Source organism: Empidonax traillii, unplaced genomic scaffold (assembly GCF_003031625.1).
Source record: "Empidonax traillii isolate 1590-97213 ecotype Southwest subspecies unplaced genomic scaffold, ASM303162v1 scaffold182:size1009393, whole genome shotgun sequence".
Lineage (NCBI taxonomy): Eukaryota > Metazoa > Chordata > Aves > Passeriformes > Tyrannidae > Empidonax > Empidonax traillii.
The window spans coordinates 436,410-456,159 of NW_020955375.1; the positions used below are offsets into that span (position 1 = coordinate 436,410).

Below are 19,750 nucleotides of genomic sequence, written 5' to 3' on the forward strand. Positions count from 1 at the left end.
CCCCCTTCCCCGGCAGAAGCGCTGACACTGGGAGCTACAGGATTGCTGAGCTCAGCCCGGTGCAGATTGAAGGGGGTTTATCGGGGGGGCCTGGCTTAAGCCCCGGGTGCTGAGCGCAGCCCCCTGGCAGGCGGCCCCCCGGGACCTTGGCCCCGTCCTTGTCCCACATCGGGTGGGCAGCGGCGCCGGTGGCGGCAGCGGGCGCAGGGAGCGAGCGCTGGAGGCGGCGGGGGGCTGGAACTCGTTGCCCATCCTGGTGCTGACCTCCAAGGAGCGGGTGGTGAGCCGCAGGGCCGCAGGGCCGAGGATGGGTGCCGGGGCCAGTGCCGAGGAGAAGCATTCCCGGGAACTGGAGAAGAAGCTCAAGGAAGACGCTGAGAAGGATGCCAGGACCGTCAAGCTTCTGCTGCTAGGTAAGGGGGAGATGACACCCCGGGGGACATACCTATCCTTTGTGCATCCCAGCCTAATAGCCCACCCAAGGTTCCTCTGGCAACTGCCAACACCCCTCAATCCAACCAGCACACTCCACAACCCTCCTGAACCCTACCAGCCCACCCAGTGTTCCCCTGGACCCCAGATGGACCCCCTAAAACCAAGCAACCCACCCTCACAGCTCACTCAACATTCCCCTGACTCCCCCAGCACTCCTAAAAACAACTAGCCCACTCCAACAGCCCCCCCATTTCCAGGCATCCCTAAACCCAACCTCCCCACCTCAACAGCCCACCCAATTTTCCCTGATGACTCCAGCAACCCTAAACCAAACCAGCACAGCCCAAGAGTGTCCCCAACAGCCTCACACTCCCAGACATCCCTAAAGCCAACCAACTCCTACCCAATAACCCAACCAAAGTTTCTCTAACTGCCTGCTAAACCCAACCAGTCCAACACTCCACACAACAGCCCCTGTTCCTAAGCACCCCTAAACCCAGCCAGCCCACCCTAACAGTCCCCTGACTTGCTTGGCACCCCTAAAACCAACCATCACACCCCAACAACCCAGTGCATGTTTCCCTCACACCCCCAGCACCCCTAGAGCCAACCAGCCCTTCCCAACAATCTACCATTTCCCTCACCCTCAGCACCCCTAAACCCAACCAGCCAACCCCAAAACCCCACACAGTGTTTTCCTCTCCCCATCAACACGCCTAAATCCAACCAGCTACCCCAACATCCACCCACTCTCAGGCCCCCCCCAACCCTAACCAATCCATCTCAAAAGCCTTCACCAAGACCACCTAACAACACCCCACCCTGTCAGCACCCCCCTCCTCCTAAGGACCCCTATGCAGCCCCCTTGTACTGCAGGTCCCTCCCCATCCCTCCTGGTGGTGCCTGAGTATTGGGATGCCTTGTATTTGGTGAGGCCGTGTGTGACATGGCTGCACTCATGGCCTGGCCCAGGTCATGTCCCTCTGCACTGCCAGCAGACTTTGGGTATTGGGTGGTGGGTGCTGGGGTTGTGATACCACCATGTCCCCAACCCCTCCCTTGGGTCCCCAAGTGCACTCCTGGCTGAGCTGCTGCAGATCCCATTAGCCACAGTGGCTCAGCTCAGTCTTAATGCCACTGGCACCGGGCTGTAATCCGTCTGCACACCCTGTACCATGGACCTGGCACGGCCAACAGGCCCCCAAGCCGTGTCAGACTCCAGGGGTCCCAGTGGGACAGCGTGAGGCACAGCTTGTCATGGGCACTGCCGTGACCTGTGTTCTGTCCCCTCAGGAGCAGGAGAATCGGGGAAGAGCACCATTGTCAAGCAGATGAAGTAAGTGCCAAGGAGGGGTCACTCGGCCATGCCCCCCAGTGCCATGTGCCTGTCCTAGGACACAGCCACGGGGTTCCCCCGTCCCACCATGGCTGGCTCTGCCCCATGCCACATCCATGGGCTGTGCCCACCCCTTAGTGTGTGGCTCAGCCCCATTGCACCCAGCTCAACCCATGCCTCCCTCTCTGACCAGGATCATCCACCAGGACGGTTACTCGCTGGAGGAATGCCTGGAGTTCATTGCCATCATCTACAGCAACACGCTCCAGTCCATGCTGGCCATCGTGCGGGCCATGACCACCCTCAGCATCCAGTACGGGGACACGGCTCGCCAGGTGAGGAGCATCCCACGTTGGCAGAGGGTTCCTGCTGCCCCTTGGCCCCACTGAAACCCTCTCCCTTGTAGGATGATGCCCGCAAGCTGCTGCACCTCTCAGACACCATTGAGGAGGGCACCATGCCCAAGGAGATGTCGGAAATCATCGGGCGGCTCTGGAAGGACGCGGGCATCCAAGCCTGCTTTGACCGGGCCTCCGAGTACCAGCTCAATGACTCTGCAGGCTAGTACGTGGGGTGGGGGGTTTGGGCAGGGGGAGGGGTCAGGCACTGGATGCCAACCCGTGTCTCATGCCCACCACGTGCCTGGCCAGCTACCTGTCAGACCTGGAGCGCCTGGTGACCCCCGGCTACGTCCCCACAGAGCAGGATGTGCTGCGTTCTCGGGTCAAGACAACTGGCATCATCGAGACCCAGTTCTCCTTCAAAGACCTCAACTTCAGGTGGGGGCCAGGCTTCTAATGAAGGCTGGTGTCAGCAGTGGACAGGGGCATGGGAGACACTGACTCTTCCTTGTACTGCTCAGGATGTTTGATGTGGGTGGACAGCGCTCAGAGAGGAAGAAGTGGATCCACTGCTTCGAGGGGGTGACCTGCATCATCTTCATCGCAGCCCTCAGCGCCTACGACATGGTCCTGGTGGAGGATGATGAAGTGGTGAGGAAGGCTTACCACCTCACACCCCCTCTGCTGTGTCCCCATCATGACGTGGGGGGTCACTACAGGACCGTGTCCCTCCACAGAACCGCATGCACGAGAGCCTGCACCTCTTCAACAGCATCTGCAACCACCGCTACTTCGCCACCACCTCCATCGTCCTCTTCCTCAACAAGAAGGATGTCTTCCTGGAGAAGATCAAGAAGGCCCATCTCAGCATCTGCTTCCCCGACTACGACGGTGAGTGTGGCAGTGGCTGGTGGTGATGAGGTGCTGGTGGAGGGTTGGGTGCCACCACCCCGCCGCAGTCCCCCACCAGGTGTCCTCAGTACCCCATGTAAGTGACGCTGCACAAACCTTGCTAAGGGACCACACAAGGCTTGCCCACCCCAGGGAGTGCTGGGTGATGCTGGGCCAGCACCCTGGGGGGATCCCCAGCCCAGGAGGAGACCCCACTCACTGACATGCCACCAGGTCCCAACACGTATGACGACGCGGGCAACTACATCAAGCTGCAGTTCCTGGAGCTGAACATGAGGCGGGATGTGAAGGAGATCTACTCCCACATGACCTGCGCCACCGATACCGAGAATGTCAAGTTCGTCTTCGACGCTGTCACCGACATCATCATCAAGGAGAACCTCAAGGATTGCGGGCTCTTCTGAGCCCCAGCCCAGCGCCCCCTCCCCAGTACAGTCTCCCTCTCCTCTGGGACCCAGCACTGTTGCCACCCCCACCCCACCTCCACAACCAGCTCTATTTGCTCCCAACCCTCAGGATGTGACCTGCGTGGCCCCAGAGCCACTTCTGGTTTGGGGCCCCCTCCCCACCAGCCCCCACCACCAGCCAGCACTGTGGGGCACCCAGTGCCACTGGGGGTCCATGAGTGACCCTGGGTGCTCATGGATACTCTTGGTGCTGGATACTCTTGGGTGCTGTGGGTCCCTGGGTTCCCTTTGGAGCTGGGCATTGCTGGCGGTGAGGGTCCCTTGGGTGTTTCTGGGTGTCCGTGAGTGCACCATGGAGCTGGGGGATGCTGAGGGGGTTCCCTTGGGTGCTGCTTGGTGTCCTTGAGTGTCCCCTAGAGAGGGGAGTGTTGGGAGTCTCCAGGAACCCCTTGCAGCTGGAAGTCCCTCAGGTGTGGGGTGCCCATGGATGCTCCCTCAACCTGGGGCTCCTTGCAGGCTGCTGGGTGCAAGGGGTGCTACATCTCCCTCTGGGCTACAGGCCACTGGGTTCTCCAGGGCACTGGGTGTCCCCAAGGATGCGTGATACCAGAGCCTCCATCCCCTTGCTGCAGAGCCAGGGCGTGGTCATGTGTCCGTCCCCACCCTGCAGCCCTCTCAGGGTGGGGCTCAGCCCTGAAGCAGCATCCCAGCTCCATCCCCGAGGGCCCCACCCCTGCTCCCACCTCCCTTACCCAGGGGCTTCTGCTGATCCTGGTGGGATACCAGCCCACCTCTGAGTCCCTCTTACACCCCAGGGCCCTCCCCAACCCACCCACAGAGGTGAAGCCCCCCTGCCCACCCCCGTGTCACAAAGGCGGTTTCAGACAATGGTTTTTTTCTTTTTTTTTTTTTTTCCTTTCTACATTTTATTATTTCAAACCGTGTGAACAATTCGGAAAAACATCCTGTGGGAAAAGCGAGGCCGCAGGCACCGGCTGAAGGGTCCCCCCTGGGCTGGGGGGGACAGGGGGGGCCGCTCTGTACAGCGGGCTCTCCTCGCCCAACGCAACAGCTAGACCTAAAAACTAGGCTTAGAAAGAGGGGGGGGGGGGATAGAGGCAGCGGGCAGCACCCCCTGCCCGCCCTCCTGCCCGGGCTGCCCGTCGGGATGAGGGGCAGCAAGGCGGGGTGGGGTGCAGACCCTCCCCCCCAAGGCACACGGTTGGGGGGTGGGCTGGCCATGGAGGACTCCGCCACCACGTAGCACTTGATGCTTTTAAATAGTTTGGTAAAAACGTTTCTTTAAAAAGCAACCTGATCCCAACCGGTGTGGTGTGGTTTTTTTTGCATGGTTTTGGGTTTGGGGTTTTTTCTTTTTTTTTTTCTTTTTTTTTTTTTTTTTTTTTTTTTTTTTTTTTTTTTTTTTTTTTTTTTTTTTTTTTTTTCTTCTTTCTTTTCTGGTTTACTAAAAGGAATGTCATCGGTCGTGTTTGTGGCTGGGTGGGCATCCCCGAGGGGACCCTGTGCCCCCCGTGCCAGCAACACTTGCAATGTAAACAGTGAGAAGAGCGCCAGGGCTCGGAGTGAATGAAGTCGGGGCTGGAGCGGTTCAGGGGTTACAAACCAAGATTAAAACCTTGTCTTCCCTGGGAAGGGCGACGCTGGCGAGGAGGAGGAGGAGGACAATGGTGGGGGGCAAGCACAGGCAGCAGGAGGGACATGGGCCCTGCCACCATGCTGGCACCCAAAAAGTCTCTTTATGGAGTGGGGACAGAGGGATGAATCCAAAGAGAAGCAGGAGTGGGGGGTGGCGTGGTCCTTCCTTTGGGGATCCTAGGAGAGAGAGCAGGGGTGAGTAGGGGAGGGTCTGGGGACAGGGGGCAGCCTGCAGCTGGCAGGCAGTGCCCAGCCCATCCCCAGAGGATGCTTCATGACCACCCCATTTGGGGGGGCAACCACTGGGCTCATCACCCACCTGGGCAGCGCCACCCTCAGAAGAGCCCACAGTCCTTCAGGTTGTTTTTGATGATGACGTCAGTGACGGCATCAAAGACAAACTGCACGTTCTTGGTGTCGGTGGCACAGGTGAAGTGGGTGTAGATCTCCTTGGTGTCCTTCCGCTTGTTCAGGTCCTCGAACTTACTCTGGATGTAGCTGGCTGCCTCGTCATACTTGTTGGCCCCTGGGGAGGAGGAGACACTGGGCTGCCCCACAGTTGCCCATGGCCACCAGCACCCCCTGCCACTGGCACCGAAGGGCTTTGGGCCTGGCTTGGCTCCCCGTGCTGCCACAGCCACCGCCCCAATGCCAAACTGATGCTCCAAAGGCAGAGTGAGCCTCAGCTAACCCCCTAGGGCGCTGCCTCCGTGTTGTGTCCTCCCACATCTTCCCCCATCCCTTGGGGAACCCCAACCACCACCACATCCCACTTGCTGCCCCAACACACTGCTCCTCAGGCACAGGAGAGCCACCATCTCCATCCCCAGCACCTCCTGCTACTCAGCCCGATACTCCTGCCAGAAGGATGGGGGGGCACTGCAGGGCCCAGTGGTACCTGTGTACTCAGGGAAGCAGATGGTGAGGGAGCTGTGCACAATCTTCTCCTCAAAGAGGTCCTTCTTGTTGAGGAAGAGGATGATGGACGTGTCTGTGAACCACTTGTTATTGCAGATGCTGTCAAACAGCTTCATGCTCTCGTGCATCCGGTTCTGGCAGGGGAGATGGCAGCATGAGCTGGACAGGGAGCCCCAAGCAGCACCCACCCTACTGCTCCCCACCCTGCCACCTCCCATGTTACTGCCTGCCCAGGCAGGGCATGCCAATGGACCTTCAAGGCTTGGACCACACTGGTGGCCCCCAGAGGAGGGGGTGCTCCCCCAGCCCCCCAGTGAGGAGATGGCTCACAGCACTGGTTCCATCCCTGTAACTCACCATCTCCTCATCTTCAGCCAGCACCAGATCATAGGCACTCAGGGCCACGCAGAAAATTATGGCAGTCACCCCCTCGAAGCAGTGGATCCACTTCTTCCGCTCCGAGCGCTGGCCACCCACATCAAACATCCTGCAGCAGGGAGGTGATGTGGGGACAGGCAGCAGCTCCCGGCCCCACAGCCCTCGCCCCATGCCCTGACTCAGGGCCCCCAGCTGCCCAGAGCAGGAGCAGCGCTGGCATGGGCACAGCACAGTGCCTCTGCCCCTGGGTTTTGCCAGTGCCAAAGACCTGGCCAGCACCTGCTGCCTGTCTCAGGGACAGGGCAGCGTCCGGGCTCTTTTCCCAACGGGAGTAGATCCCTGACATGAGCCAGGGCAGGATCAGGCCACCTTTCCCAGGAAGCGTCAGTGTGATGCTTCCTGAGGATCTGCTCCAGAGTGGGCACTGTGGGGCTGTGCCAGAGACCTTGGACCAAGGGAAGCCAAGTGGCTGCAGGCTCAGCAGGACTGCAGGAGCACAAGGGCTCAAGGATGATCCCGGTGCACTGTGTGCCTCTCCTGCCACAGGCAGCAGAGGATGCCCTGCCTCCACAGGGAAGAGCCCAGGAGCAGCACCACAGCCATGTTCATCTGGGCTGGCAGGAAGGCATTCCAACCAGGACACACTGCATTCCCCCCACCAAGACCCCCACCACTGCCACCTCCAAAGCACTGCCCTGGTGATGTGTGACCAAGCATCTCCATCTCACCGGGGTGACACAGAGGTCCCTGAGAGCCTCTTGCATTCAGAGAGGACCCCAGCAGATCTTTCTGACATCAGCTCCGTTGCCATGGGACTAAATCCCCTGGGATGTGCGCAATGCCAGCTTTTTGCCTCAGAAACTGGAACCCTGACTATTTCCCGTGGGTTTCAGTGGAAAGCAGCTGCGGGGTGCCAGCAGGCAGCAGTGCCAGTGCCTGACCCCAAGACCCCAGCTCCTCCCCAATGCCCTTCCCACAGCGGAAGCAGCGTCACCGCACCCGGAGGATGGATGCCTTCCCCCTTCCCCTCCGTGCCAGAGCCTGGATCCGCCCCTGGGCTGAGCCCTGCGATGCGTTTTTGAGGTTGTTCCAGCTCTTTCAGCGGTTTCCGCTCTCTCTGAGGCAGCAGTTCCCGCCATGAGCAAACCCGGGCTAGGGGAACTTGGTGCACGCAGCATGCAACCAGCATCCATCCCGGGAGGAAGGGGGGGTTTTTTGCCATGGGAAAGGTAAAAGGGAAGGGGTCGGACATACTTGAAGTGCAGGTCCTTGAAGGTGAAGTGGGTCTCTACGATGCCGGTGGTCTTCACCCTGGTGCGCAGCACATCCTGCTGGGTGGGGATGTAGTCGGCACGAGCTATCCTCTCCAGGTCGTTCAGGTAGCTGGGGAGTAAGAGGAAAGGCGCTGTGGGAGCTGGGTTGTGGGGCACAAGCCACCAAATCCCACGGGACATCCCCACACCATACCAGACATCCCCTGTCCATCTCCCAGCATTGTCCACTCAGGGTGGGCAGTGCCAAGCTGGGCAGCACAGTGAGGGCCCCATCTGCACCCTGGGGTCACCCCATGTCCCTGCCAGACACCAGGGGTGGCACGGGACACACAGGACCAAGGGATTGGGGGGCAGTGTGCTGGCGCTGGGAGCCAGGCAGAGGATGCAGCCGGAGCAGGGGGGCTCACCCGGTTCCCCCGGCCGTTTGCACAGGGGGGAAATGGCAAGGGGAAAATATTCAGCGCTATGGCAACCAGCCACAGCGCCGGCGGAAACAATCGATGGCGCCGTGCCATTTATAGTCAAAAACACAAAGGGACGGCGTCCTGGGAGGAAGCGGGAGGCGGGTGGCCGGAGAGACAGGGAGTAGCACAGCAGCCATCCCCGGCCATCGCCTGCCCTGCTGCCCACACAGGCTCCCAGCAGCGGCAGTGGCCGGGTCCCCAAGGTGCAGCACCCACCGTGACCGTGATCGTGACAACCAAGAGCTGCCTGGGGGGGGGATCAAGGCGGGTTTTGATTTCTCCAGCTCACATTGCTTTAATTGGGTTACCGCAAACGGGCTCCTTTAAGCAAATTAGGCTTGTCTTAATTAAGGTATTTGCAGAGCCGTAATCTGGTGAAAGCCAGATTACAGCCAGCAAGGCCATAGGGATCCTTGGCTCCGGCGGAAGCACAGCCGCTCGCCAGCTCCTGGGAAACCCTGCAGCGTGCCGGGGCAAGGCCGGGGCCGGAGGTGCACCGGGACACTGCCGTGTGTGAGGCTGGGGGGCCGGCACGTTGCCGCTGTGGAGCAGCTCAAAAACAGCCGGAAACACAGACGGCCTCCGGCTGACAAAAAAACAGGAAACACCGCAGCAGGGCCCTGCACTGCGCCAGCGGCTCTTGGACCTTGCGCCAAGCCCCGGGGTGCTGGTGAACGCCACCCTGGCACCCCAAGATCCTGGAACCCTAAGGCACTATAGAGGAGGAGGCTGCAGCTGCTGCAGGCACTGCTGGGGCACTGGTGGGCTGCACGCCAGGCACAGCACGGGGCTTCTCATCCCTGGGTTGCCTTCTGCCAGCAGCACAGTGAGCACAACATCATCCCCATGGGATGGGCAGGGCATCAACCACTGCACTGGCATATCCACAGGGCTGGAAAGGGGATGGAGCAACAGCTTGAGGGCACTCTTAATTAATGGCTGTCCAACCCCCACCGTAACAGCTCTAACAGCAATACACAATTTGTAGACACTGTGCAAATACATTTGCTCCAACTCCATGTGTGAGCTGCCAGCTACCTGCCGGGTGTCCCCTGCCCCTAAACCTGCACCCACTGCCAGGGAAATGCCTCACTGATGGGGCTGAGCAGACAGGAGCCAGGAGGGCGGGTGTGTGCTGGTCAGGAGGAAGTGAAACCCATGGGTGCTGGGGGAAAGCGCCGCCAGGAGCTTCTCCAGGGTTGGCACTCAGCAGGAGCTTTCCTGCAACCTCTTCCCCACAACAACCTCCATGCAGAAGGGGCACCCAGCAGAGCCATGCAGGAGGGGACAGTTGGGCGTTGGACAGCCCTGGGCTGGCAGCGAGTCCCAAATGTTCTCAGTCCCACACAGTGGGGCCAGGCTTGGCAGGGTGTTCCTGGCTCACCATGAGCTACCCTGCCACACTTTACCACGAGGGCACTGTGCAAGCTAAACGCAGACTCATCTGTTGCCCTCTCCAGCTGTGATACATTAGTCAGATTAACTTATTTGTTAATCTCTTCAAGGATAAACCCAACCAGATGCATCAATTTATCTACCTAAACACTGACTTGCTGGATAATGTGCCAGTTTAAAGCTGAGTCTTTCCATATAAAATCAGTTAAAAAGAAAAAGAAAAGCCTCTTGGACATCCTACTCATCCTCTTCAGATCTAAGTGTCCCCAGTGCTTTCCTTGGGTTTTTTTCATGGCCCATGAAGGGTGATGAGGGGGGGCAGGACCCCAGCTGTGCTCATATAGGGGAGCCACTGAGAAGCATCCCCCAAGAAAGGGCATAGAGCGGTGGAAGGAGGGAGAAGCCCCAGCGCCCCCCACACAGCACCCCACCAGAGGAGGAAACAGCTTTCGAAACATCCGCCTTCCCAGTTCTGCTCCAGCTCAGCCCCAGCATCGCGTGGGAAGTGGCGGCACCAGCCCCAAGCCTGGCGATGGAGAACAGAGGCCCCCACAGGGATTTTCTGCTGCTCAATAAAAGCGCCGCAGTCCACAGGGCCCAGATCAGCCCAGCTGTGGCAGAGGAGCAGGGGCACTCACTAGGCAGCAGAGTCGTTCAGCTGGTACTCTCGGGAGCGGTTGAAACAGGCCTGGACCCCATTGTCAGCCCACAGCCTCCGGATGACATTGGCCAGGTCCTCCGGCATGATGCCCTGCTCCTCAGCAGTGCAGGAGAGCGCAAACAGCTGCCGAGCATCATCCTGCAGGGAGAAAAACAGGGCTTGAGCACTGGCACAGGGTTAGCAAAGTTCACTCTGCCCCAGAGGACCTGACTGGGGCCCAACGGATCCCACACGGACAGCACGGTGGAAGCTCCAGTGGTGGATGGAGATGAGACCCAAGGGAAGTAGCAGGACCCCCACCTCTGCACCCATCAAGGGCTGTGCCAGTGCAGCCACCCATGGGTTTTACTCTGAGTCCCCCCATCCTCAGTGCCAGAGACAGGAGGACACAGTCATCCAGGGAACAGCAGGGCTTGTGCAGGGCCACCCTCAATCCTCGTCCAGCTTTGGGCACATCTGCTTTAGCCCCCAAGAACCCCCATCCCTGCCAGGCGTAGTGAGAGCAGGAGAGCACCCACCGCTCTGGAGGAGTCTCCAAAGTCAATCTGCAGGTTCCCCATTGCCTTGATGATGGCCATGATGGACTGGATGGTGTTGCTGTAGACCACGGCTTTGTACTGCCGGCACTCCTCCTCTGAGTAGCCATCCTCGTGGATGATCCTGGGGTAAGGGAGAGACACAGACAAGGTCAGCCCTTTGTGGGGCACCCCAGGGTGCTGCTCCCCACCCATGCTCTGTGGCAACACGGATGGGGAGCTTTCCCTGACCAAGGGGAAAGGTCTGAGGTCTGAGTGGTGTTGGCCACAGTGACAGTGTAGGGACCACTCACTTCATCTGTTTGACAATGGTGCTCTTCCCAGACTCGCCGGCACCTGCGGAGAAATGAGAAGGGAGGATGAGCTCCTGCTGAAAGCCAGGGACCCCCACCCGACTGGGACACCTCTCCAGCCCAGGGAGGGAACACGGCAGGTGCCTCAGCCACCGGAGAAGAGCTCCCAGCACTGGCGAGAGCAGATGTTTGGAGGGGCACTGGAAATATCAGGACCAAGAAAGAGGGAGTTAAAGGGGAGCCTGTGGGGGACTTCACAATAGTTCCTGAGGGGAGAAATGACACCTGCTCTGGGCCAGGAAAATGACATCAACACACTAACATTTGCCCATGATACCACACGCCGCAGCCCCAGCTTTGGCTGAGCTTGGGGACTCCCTGTGGTGAGGTGGCCGAGCCTTGTCCATCACGTGCCATCCCAGCTCCAGGCACAACCTGAGCTTAGCTACCTCATCCCACATCTCCACTGTGCTGGGGGACGATGGACACCAGCCTCGCTGCATGCCCACGGCTGGAGCAGGCAGAGGCCAGGATGCAGGGATGCTCATGTCACCAGGTACAGGCAGGGAACTCGGGAAGAAGCTGCCACCTCCGCCAGCCAGCTCAAGCGATCCCAGCGGGACCAGCCACCCCCAACTGGTTCTTATATAGCGCACACTTCCCAACCTGCCAGGCCCTGTGCCCCAGCTCACTGCAGAGGCAGCTGCCAGCAGGGAAAGACGGCGGCTTTTGGGGTCATTTTGTTTTCCAGCATCCAAACACAGGGTTCCTGGCTGAGAGGGAGAGCCAGGGTGCCCAAGGTACCCCCTCCATCATCCTGTCCCCCTCAGGGACGTCATCCCTACGCAGGCAACGCGCAGCTTTGCCCAGCCCTCCCACCCCAGGCTGCAAGCAGGGAAGCAGCAAAGTCACCCCGGCTGCAAGAAAGAGGAAGCTGAAAGGGGAAGCTGAAAGGGGCGGTGCATGTCCCTTGTCCCCTTTCTGGACAGGGAGTGCCACGAGATGGATGAGTGCCTGGCTGGTCTCGCCCTGAGGACCCTCACCAGGATGAGGCCTTTTTGGCTGGGGACCAGCATGGTCCTTGCCTCTGGGTGCAGGTCCCAAAGGATCTCCCCAAGCCAAGTCCATTCCTGTGTCCTCTCACAGTCCTCTCAGTGGCATTCCTGTACATTTTCAGTCCATTCCTGTGTCCCCAACACTGCCCTCGGCCACGGAGCTGCCCTTATGGGGGGCCCCAAGAAGGGCTGTGCCAGTACGGCCGCAGAGGGGGCAGAGAGATTACAAGGAGGTTAAAAAAGAAAATTAGAAAAAAAAAAAAGATTATGCTAAAACTAACTGGCAAGAACAGGGCCCAAACTCCTTCTGCACATGTCCCCAGCCTGAATGCCACCCAGGTGACATGTACCGCCAGGGACACCACCGCAGCACTGCTCAGGGTACAGAGCACCCCGATGCTGGGGTCAGACTGAGGCTATGCACACCCTGTATTCATTGCCATGAGCACCGTGCTCCATGGTTCCCCTGCCATATGTGTCGAGGGAGAGGCTCTGCTCAGCCCAGAGGTCACCATTCGGCACGGCAGGGGCTCTCCAGCGCTGCCGACCGATCCTCCCCCTGTGCCCTTGGGATGCTGACGCGGCACCCAGCACAGTCCAGCCAGCACTCGTGGTCAGTGCTGGCAACTCCTGCCCGGAGCTGGGAGCAGGGGAGAAGGACTCAGCCTATCCCTTCATTTTTTCCATTAAATACCTCTGGTTTCTGACAACATCACCGTGTACCGCTGGGTCGGGCGGCCAGAGCCAGTTGCACTCACCCTGCCCTTCCCTGGCGGGTGCCTGGACAGGGAAACTGAGGCACGTGACAAGCAAGGACCCTGCTTATCAGCATCCCTGGGGTCAGGTGCCAGACAGCCAGACAGCTGTTTCCCATTCTCCTGCTCTGCCTTACCCTGACATTTGCTCCCTGCCAGGAGGGAACAATCCCCCTGGCACCTCCTGCCTGCAGGAGTGACAGTCGCAGGGTGACCATCACCAAAGCTGACCGTTTCCTCGCAAACTTCCCCAGCATCTCCTGGCTCCTTCCCTACTCCACGAGGAAGGTGGTCATGCTGTTTCCCCCTGTTCCAAGTTAGCACCTCTGCCTGCCACCAGGAGCTCACCGAGCACAAGAGCCTGTGCACTTGCACTGAGCAGGAATTTGGGTCTGAATTAATACCCTCCCTCCCATGTGGGGGACCATCCCTGGCCCCCCCGGTGAGTGCAGTGGAGGGGAAGGGTTTCCAATCCCCGGAAAACCCCAGCTGCCGCCCATTCAGCCCCAAAACAATTCCTGGGCCGGAAGCCAACCGCCGGCTTCCACCCTCCAGCCCAGCCCAGGCAGGACGAGGCGCTGTCAGAGGGGCTTTGCCTCCTCTGGACCCCCCTGGCAGCATCGGGGGGAACAGAGACACCCCCCTACCACCATGGGCTGCCGCCACAGCTGTGCTTCCTCCAGCCCTGCCTCTCTGCCAGGAGCAGGCAGTTCCCAGGGCAGTGCCTGGCAAAACAGGAGGAGAGCTCTCTCTAGAGCTCATTTCCTCCTTTTTTTGTTAAAAATAATCTTCAAAACTTAAAATAAGCAAGCAGCTGCCCAGCTCCAGAACACCCTGCTGATCTACTGGCAAAAAGTTTATTGAGCCAACATATATATTTTGCAGCCCACGATTTACGACACTTTCTGGGCAGTAGATATTTAATGCAATACATGCACATAGTTCTGGGCAGCACATATGTAATCCCTATATTTTAGGAGCTGGCCACAGGTTTCAGGATCCACCTCATCCCGCATCACAAAGAGACGATTTTCCATTTTTCCACACGGCACCATCACGTTCTATGCCTTCAAATATCCAGGCATGGATGGAAGCAATGCACAGCTGGAAAATTTGCCTTATTATGGAGGGAAAGCTGGAATTCAATCCACCAGCAGGTCCGGAGCCATCCCCATCCCCAGCAGCCGGAGCCCCATCCCCAGACGTTGTCCCAGCAAGTCTTCCCAGCCTGGCAAACAGCAGCTATTATTTGAGCATGGATTTACTGATGGGTTTTAGTTCTGGACAAACCCACCAATCCCTTTCCCTGCAGGACAGACGGATGCCTGAACAAAGGGATGGATGTGGAGCCTACCCCCTTCAGCACCTGTAGGGTCCCCACCACCAAATGGGACTGTCAAAGGGGTGTCTTAAAGCAGATTTACCCTAAAGACTCAAAAACTAACAATAAAAAGAGATTCCCCTCAACATTTTCCTTCCTACCCAAAATAGATGGAAAATTGCTGTATAAATAATCGCATTTTTTTAAAACCCCACAGTGACATAGGGCGTTTTTCCCAAGGGCCGTCCCATTCCAGCACAGGGCTGGCTGCTTCCCAGAAGGAGCCTGTGCATCAACAGCTGGTGGATGCCACGTCCCCAGGCAGGACCTCATAAAAAACTGAGGGGCACCAGGGAGGCGCAGACCCCCCTGCCCAGGGCAGTAGAAAAAAACACAACAAAAGTAAATAAAATAGAAATAAATTGGCAGCAGGAAGGATGCTCGGAGCACAAAGAGAGAAGGTGGGCTGGGTATGGTTTCCCAAGGGGAGCATGGAAAATGCCCACAAGGCCTGCCGGTGTTTGCAAGCTGGACAAAACTATCCTTGTGCCTGGCTTTTTCCAGGAATTCCAGAACTTTGCTGCTCGGTTGCTGACCCTGCCACAGCCAGGGCGGTCCCTCTCCCCATCCACTGAGTGCCCCCAGGCCTGGGTGCCATCATCCCCTCCATGCTGCCCTGATGGATGGGGGCTCACCTGCTGGCACCCAAATCCCCCTGCCTGAGTTCTCCACCAATCGGAGGGTGGATTACTCAGCTCCCCCAGCTCTGGTGATTCAACCAGTCTCCAGCCCGGAAACCCGCACTCCGGGCCTGGAGCAGGAAACCCGGTGGCTGCGGAAAGGCCAGGCCAGCCCTGGCTATAAACAGTGCTTGGGGACACCGTGATCCCAGCACTCACCAGCACCCACAGCCCTGGGTGGGTTCACACCATGGGAGACCTTCTTCCATAAAGCTACATATATATAGGCAAAGCAGTATATATATATACATACACACTTTTTGATATATAAGTCAATGTGTATACTGCTCCATACAAAAGAGTAATGTGTGTGTATATATATGTATATATACACAAAATGCAATACATATGTATTTTAAAACAGAATTTCCAATGCTTATATGAAAATATATGTAAAATATATACATATAAGCCTGCTGCTTCTCCTGGGCAAAGTCTAAGTGCTCATATTGGAGCAGAGGGCAGCTGCCTGCCCCTGGGATTTCACCAGTGAGGGTATGAGAGTGACTCATCCCAGGGCTTGAGTGTCAGGGTCCTTCTTCCCATCCCATCCCATCCCATCCCATCCCATCCCATCCCATCCCATCCCATTCCAACCCATCCCGAGTCTGTACACCAGCTCCAGGGGATTGGATGTGGGATCCCCTCTGGATCTAACAGCACTGATTTTTTCCCTGTTCACCGTGACATATCCTGGTCTGTGACCACAAACACCACTGGGGCTCCCAGTGTTGCTAGTGAAGGGAACACAGCCCATCACCCAGGGCTGGGGCAGCAGGCAGGACAGAAACAACTCCCCAAGACAGGATGAAGCACAACAAACCAGACGGCTCACATGGAACCCAGGGCAGTGCCGGGGCCACACAGCCTCCGAAAGTCACAGCTGGTCCCTCCCTTCCTCTATTTTTATGCAAGCCAAAAAAAAAAAAAAAAAACACCAACAAAGTGGCTTCCGAGCCCTGCCCTGGCCGCCCTTGCCTCAGCCACGGCTGGAACAGGCAGCTCCTGCGTGATGTCCCCCAGTGGCACCACCAGTGGGGCGTGAGGGCAGCGTCCTCGTCCCGGGGTCTGCACCTGCAGCACTTCAAACCCCTGGGGATCGACAGGACCAACCCACCAGCGCCTTCCCCACCTCTAGTGCAGCTGAGAAATCCAGAAGGACTTCCTAATGCTCCAAAGATAAAGAATAAGGGAGTTTGAACACAGTGATCACTTGCCTGCTGCCAATCCTGCATCCGACCCAGAGCATCCCAGCTCCCACAGGCAGGGAGGTGGGGTGGTCAGAACCTCCAGAAGGAGGTTGTAGCTTCAGGGGTTTGAGTCCTGGTGGTGCCCAGGAGCCAACAGTGACCAGGAAGTGCTGGGAATGCTGCTGCACAGGGTGGATGCTCCAGGTGCTTTCAGTTGTCAGTGGTGGCTTCTGGTCTCTCCCAGCACCAAAACCTTGGGAGACTGCAAGTTTCCAGGGGCAGGGAGGGGGACATTGGTTTATTTGGGGGGAATTGCTTTGTCAGGGAGGATCGCTTCATCTGTGTCTTCCCATCAGACAATGGAGCTTCAAACTTTCCAGCACACAACCTGTTTGCCGGAGCCAGCAAATGGCAGAGGAAAACCTGCAGACATCGAGAGGTGCAGGAGTGGTGCTGCGCCCACGCCTGCAGAGCCACACGCCATTGGGGGGGTCCTGCACTGACAATGTGTCCATTCCTCTCCAGCTCACTGCCACAGCACAGGAAAGGCAGAAGCAGGCTCACCACACACAGGGCATGGCACAGAGCCAAAGCAGCTGCACCAGTCAGCCCCAAGCCCTCCGCACTCACAGTGCCACCGCCGCACACCGAGACCGTCACCCTCCGCTCACGCCACGTCCTGCCGGCAGCGGTGTCCCAGCTCCAAGCCTCGGCTGTGGGACAGCACAGGTTGCCAGCAAAAAACATGCCACGCTTGGAAGAGGCATCTCCTCCTCATGCTGCAGGTTGATGCAGCACAAAGGGTGAAGCTGTTTTTCTCCTTAGTTTTTGCCCCTCCCTTTTCCTGGAGGAGGTAGGAGGGCTGCAGCCCCCAGGGAGGACCATGGAGCTCTGCCTTGCTGAGCGCAACCAGGAGCTGTGGGGCTCACCAAAAAGTGCCCGCCTGGCCTCATGTGAGGCCTTGGGTCTCCTCCAAGCTTCCCCTGATCATAGGGGAAAAAAATAAGCCATAGGAAGGGTGAGCAGCAGGGTGGTGGGAGCACCCCCTGGCACTGTGGTCCCACCAAAGGGGTTCTTGCAGAGGGAGGATGTTGCAAGCAGCAGCCCCCTGGGGGGAAGCAGTGCTAGCCCCACCTCCCCAGCCACTCCCTGACAGCTTGGGAGGATTTTCCGGCCATGGCTCAGCTCGGAAATGGGTAGTGATGACCCAAGGTTCTGGTGTTATTGACACCTGAACAGCTTCAAGGGGAAGGGAAAAAAAAAACTTAGAAGATGCAGAGAAAGAGCCACTTAGCTCTATTTTTGGCTTTAAAAACCAGCTGAGATCAGAAATGCCACTCATAAATGCGGGCCCTAGCAGAAGGGAGTGAGGATATCCTCTTCCTCCTCCTGCCTCCACTTCGGGACAGAGTGAGACCCAGGAAAGGGATGTCAGCCAGTCAGCCTACACCATGATCCCTGCTCTCTGGCAAGCCCCTAACCACCCCTCAGTGATGTTCAGTGCCACCAGTGTGATGCTGCCCATCCCAGACAATCCCAGGAGCCTCCCATAGGAGGTTCCAAACCCCCCCAGCTACAATCCCCATTACTTCCCACCAGGCAGTGGTCCGAGAGGAGCCGAACCGGCAGCGAGGCCCGCACGGGAGCAGCTCACAGTAAAGGGGGGCCACGTGCTTCCCTATCATTCCGCAAACCCCACGGGGGGTTTCACTCCCCTCACTCTTTCTCGCCTCCGGAAAGAAGTAGGGCGGCAAGTGTGCCCAACCAGTGAACCCCCCCAACAGCACAGACCCCCACCCAAAACCTCTAGGACAGGTCCTGCCGCCAGCACAGCTCACGCCAAGGCAAAAACAAAATCAGAACTGAGCAAAATGAAAACATGCGAGGCGTTTCGACAAAGGAGCGTTTCGAGGCGTTAATTACGTATTTCTCAAGGCAGGCAGGGGTTGAGCAAATAAAGGGCTGCCGGATTTCGGCGTGACTTCCTGCTGCCGGCAGCTTCCTCTGCCGACGGCGATGAGCCCAAAAGACATTTTCTGCCAGGGATCCCGCTGCCCATCCCACTGCCCCACAGCGCCGTGGGAGCCCTGTGCGCTCCCGCCTCACACCTGGAACGGGGCTCTCCCTGGGAATTTCATAAAGGGAATAAACAGCTCAACTGGGAGTCATTAGAAGAAATAATAAATTAAAATAACGAAGCGGCTGCCTTGCCCGCAGGCACAGGGTAGGGCTGTGAACGCCCACGGGAGCATCGCTGGGCCGCTTTGAAGAACGCAAGTGGCCCGTTATCAGCACCAAAATCGAGTGTCCGTGGGGCAGAGAGCCCCTGGATTGTGGGGGTTCTGCCCACCATGTGCAGTGGCTTGAGCACCTTGCTACCCACAGAAAGGGAAGATGATTGAGGGGCTCAGGCCTTTTCCCACGCCTCAGAGTGGGGAGGCTCAGGGCAGCGGGTGCCTGTTGGCCCCATTACCTCCACCACAGCTAACCTGAGGCCAGGGTGAGAGGAGCCCACGGAGGAACTCCCCAGCACAGCCAGGCAGCTGGGGGTCCTGGGCAGGCAGGACAGGGTGCCCTGGCTTGCAGGACCTTTGCTGGTGGACATCCACCCACCAGGAGGGTGGGGATGCCCCTGCCTGTGTCCCGAAGGGTTGTGCCCAGGCTGGACCGGGCTGAGGGAACAGTACACTAGTGGGGTGGCAGCCACTTCTGGGGGGAACCCCACAGCCCAGGGTGGGGTGGCACCCACTCCCAAGGGATACCCAACGCTTGCTATAGGGCCAGCACTCCACTCCCAGGGAGATCCCCAAAGTCTGAAGAGGGGTTGGCATCCTGTTCATAGAAGGGTGGGGAAGGCATCCCACCGCAGAGGGGATCCCCAGGGTCTGCTGAGCGGAGAGCACTCCACTCCTGGGGGGAATCCCTGGAGCCTGGGATAGGGTCAACACTCCACTCCTGGGGAGGATCCCTGGGACCTGGAATGGGGTCAACACCCCACTTCTGGGGGGGATCCCCAAGGCCTGCAGCGGGGACAGCACCCCCCCGGGTGGGGGGCTGACCCGGAAGCCTTGGGCGGGGCAGGCCTCCGCTCCCGGGGGGATCCCCGGGGCCCGAGATGGAGCCGACAGCCCACTGTGGGGGGGACCCCGCAGCCTGGGCTGGGGCCAGCATCCCACTCATGGGTGATCCCCGGGGCGGGGCGGGGCGGGGCGGGTACCCCCGGCGCTGGCACTCGGGGTCGCTCCGGGGCAACGCGGGGCGGAGGCGGCGGATCCGCTCGGTTCCGGCAGGGCCGGCCCGGGCCGGACGGGGAAGCCAAGTAGGGGAGGTGGGGGGTCCCGGGGGGGGGGGTGTCCCCGGGGGGACTTCTCACCGAGCAGCAGCAGCTTCACCTCCCGCGCCGCCTTCTCGCCATCCTCCCGCAGGTTCTTGTCGATCATGCGGGAGCGCTCGGCGGCCGCCTTGTCCTCGGCGCTCACGGTGCAGCCCATGGCGGCGGCGGCGGCTGCTGCGCGCGCCCGCGGCTCTGCCGGCCCGGCCCGCCCCGGCACGCCCCGCCCCTGCGCGCGCCCGGGGGGCGGGGCCAATGGGGCGGGGCGCGGGCGGGGCGGGGCCGAGGGGCGGGGCTTCGTGCCCGCCGGAGCGCGGGCCCCCGCGCGGCAACGGCGGGAAACGGCGCGGGG

At 59.2% G+C, this 19,750-nt stretch overlaps 2 protein-coding genes across 2 annotated transcripts; one reads left to right on the forward strand and one right to left on the reverse strand.

Moving 5' to 3' along the window:
• The first annotated feature begins 193 nt into the window (after positions 1-193).
• GNAT1 (G protein subunit alpha transducin 1) lies at positions 194-3,565 on the forward strand. The gene is made up of 8 exons (XM_027886208.1): positions 194-413; positions 1,729-1,771; positions 1,965-2,106; positions 2,178-2,335; positions 2,422-2,550; positions 2,634-2,763; positions 2,850-3,003; positions 3,238-3,565. Exons 1-8 carry the CDS (start codon positions 308-310, stop codon positions 3,426-3,428), a joined length of 1,053 nt encoding a protein of 350 aa, XP_027742009.1. The 5' UTR covers positions 194-307; the 3' UTR covers positions 3,429-3,565.
• A 782-nt stretch (positions 3,566-4,347) lies between these two features.
• GNAI2 (G protein subunit alpha i2) lies at positions 4,348-19,616 on the reverse strand. The gene is made up of 9 exons (XM_027886222.1): positions 19,441-19,616; positions 11,007-11,049; positions 10,696-10,837; positions 10,155-10,315; positions 7,638-7,766; positions 6,363-6,492; positions 5,986-6,139; positions 5,407-5,613; positions 4,348-5,264 (listed from the first exon to the last, which is right to left on the reverse strand). The coding sequence occupies exons 1-8, from the start codon at positions 19,556-19,558 to the stop codon at positions 5,423-5,425; spliced, it is 1,068 nt and encodes a 355-aa protein (XP_027742023.1). The 5' UTR covers positions 19,559-19,616; the 3' UTR covers positions 4,348-5,264; positions 5,407-5,422.
• Positions 19,617-19,750: the final 134 nt, after the last annotated feature.

What these genes read in the sequence shown, in the direction of transcription:
- GNAT1 (XM_027886208.1), top strand. Translation starts at nt 308, where the DNA reads ATGGGTGCCGGGGCCAGTGCCGAGGAGAAGCATTCCCGGGAACTGGAG. An exon ending in CGTCAAGCTTCTGCTGCTAG is followed by an intron (nt 414 to 1,728) that starts GTAAGGGGGAGA and finishes CTGTCCCCTCAG; the next exon opens with GAGCAGGAGAATCGGGGAAG. An exon ending in TTCAAAGACCTCAACTTCAG is followed by an intron (nt 2,551 to 2,633) that starts GTGGGGGCCAGG and finishes TGTACTGCTCAG; the next exon opens with GATGTTTGATGTGGGTGGAC.
- GNAI2 (XM_027886222.1), bottom strand. Translation starts at nt 19,558, where the DNA reads ATGGGCTGCACCGTGAGCGCCGAGGACAAGGCGGCCGCCGAGCGCTCC. An exon ending in ACCATTGTCAAACAGATGAA is followed by an intron (nt 10,838 to 11,006) that starts GTGAGTGGTCCC and finishes CCCTTACCCCAG; the next exon opens with GATCATCCACGAGGATGGCT. An exon ending in TTCAAGGACCTGCACTTCAA is followed by an intron (nt 6,493 to 7,637) that starts GTATGTCCGACC and finishes TCCCTGCTGCAG; the next exon opens with GATGTTTGATGTGGGTGGCC.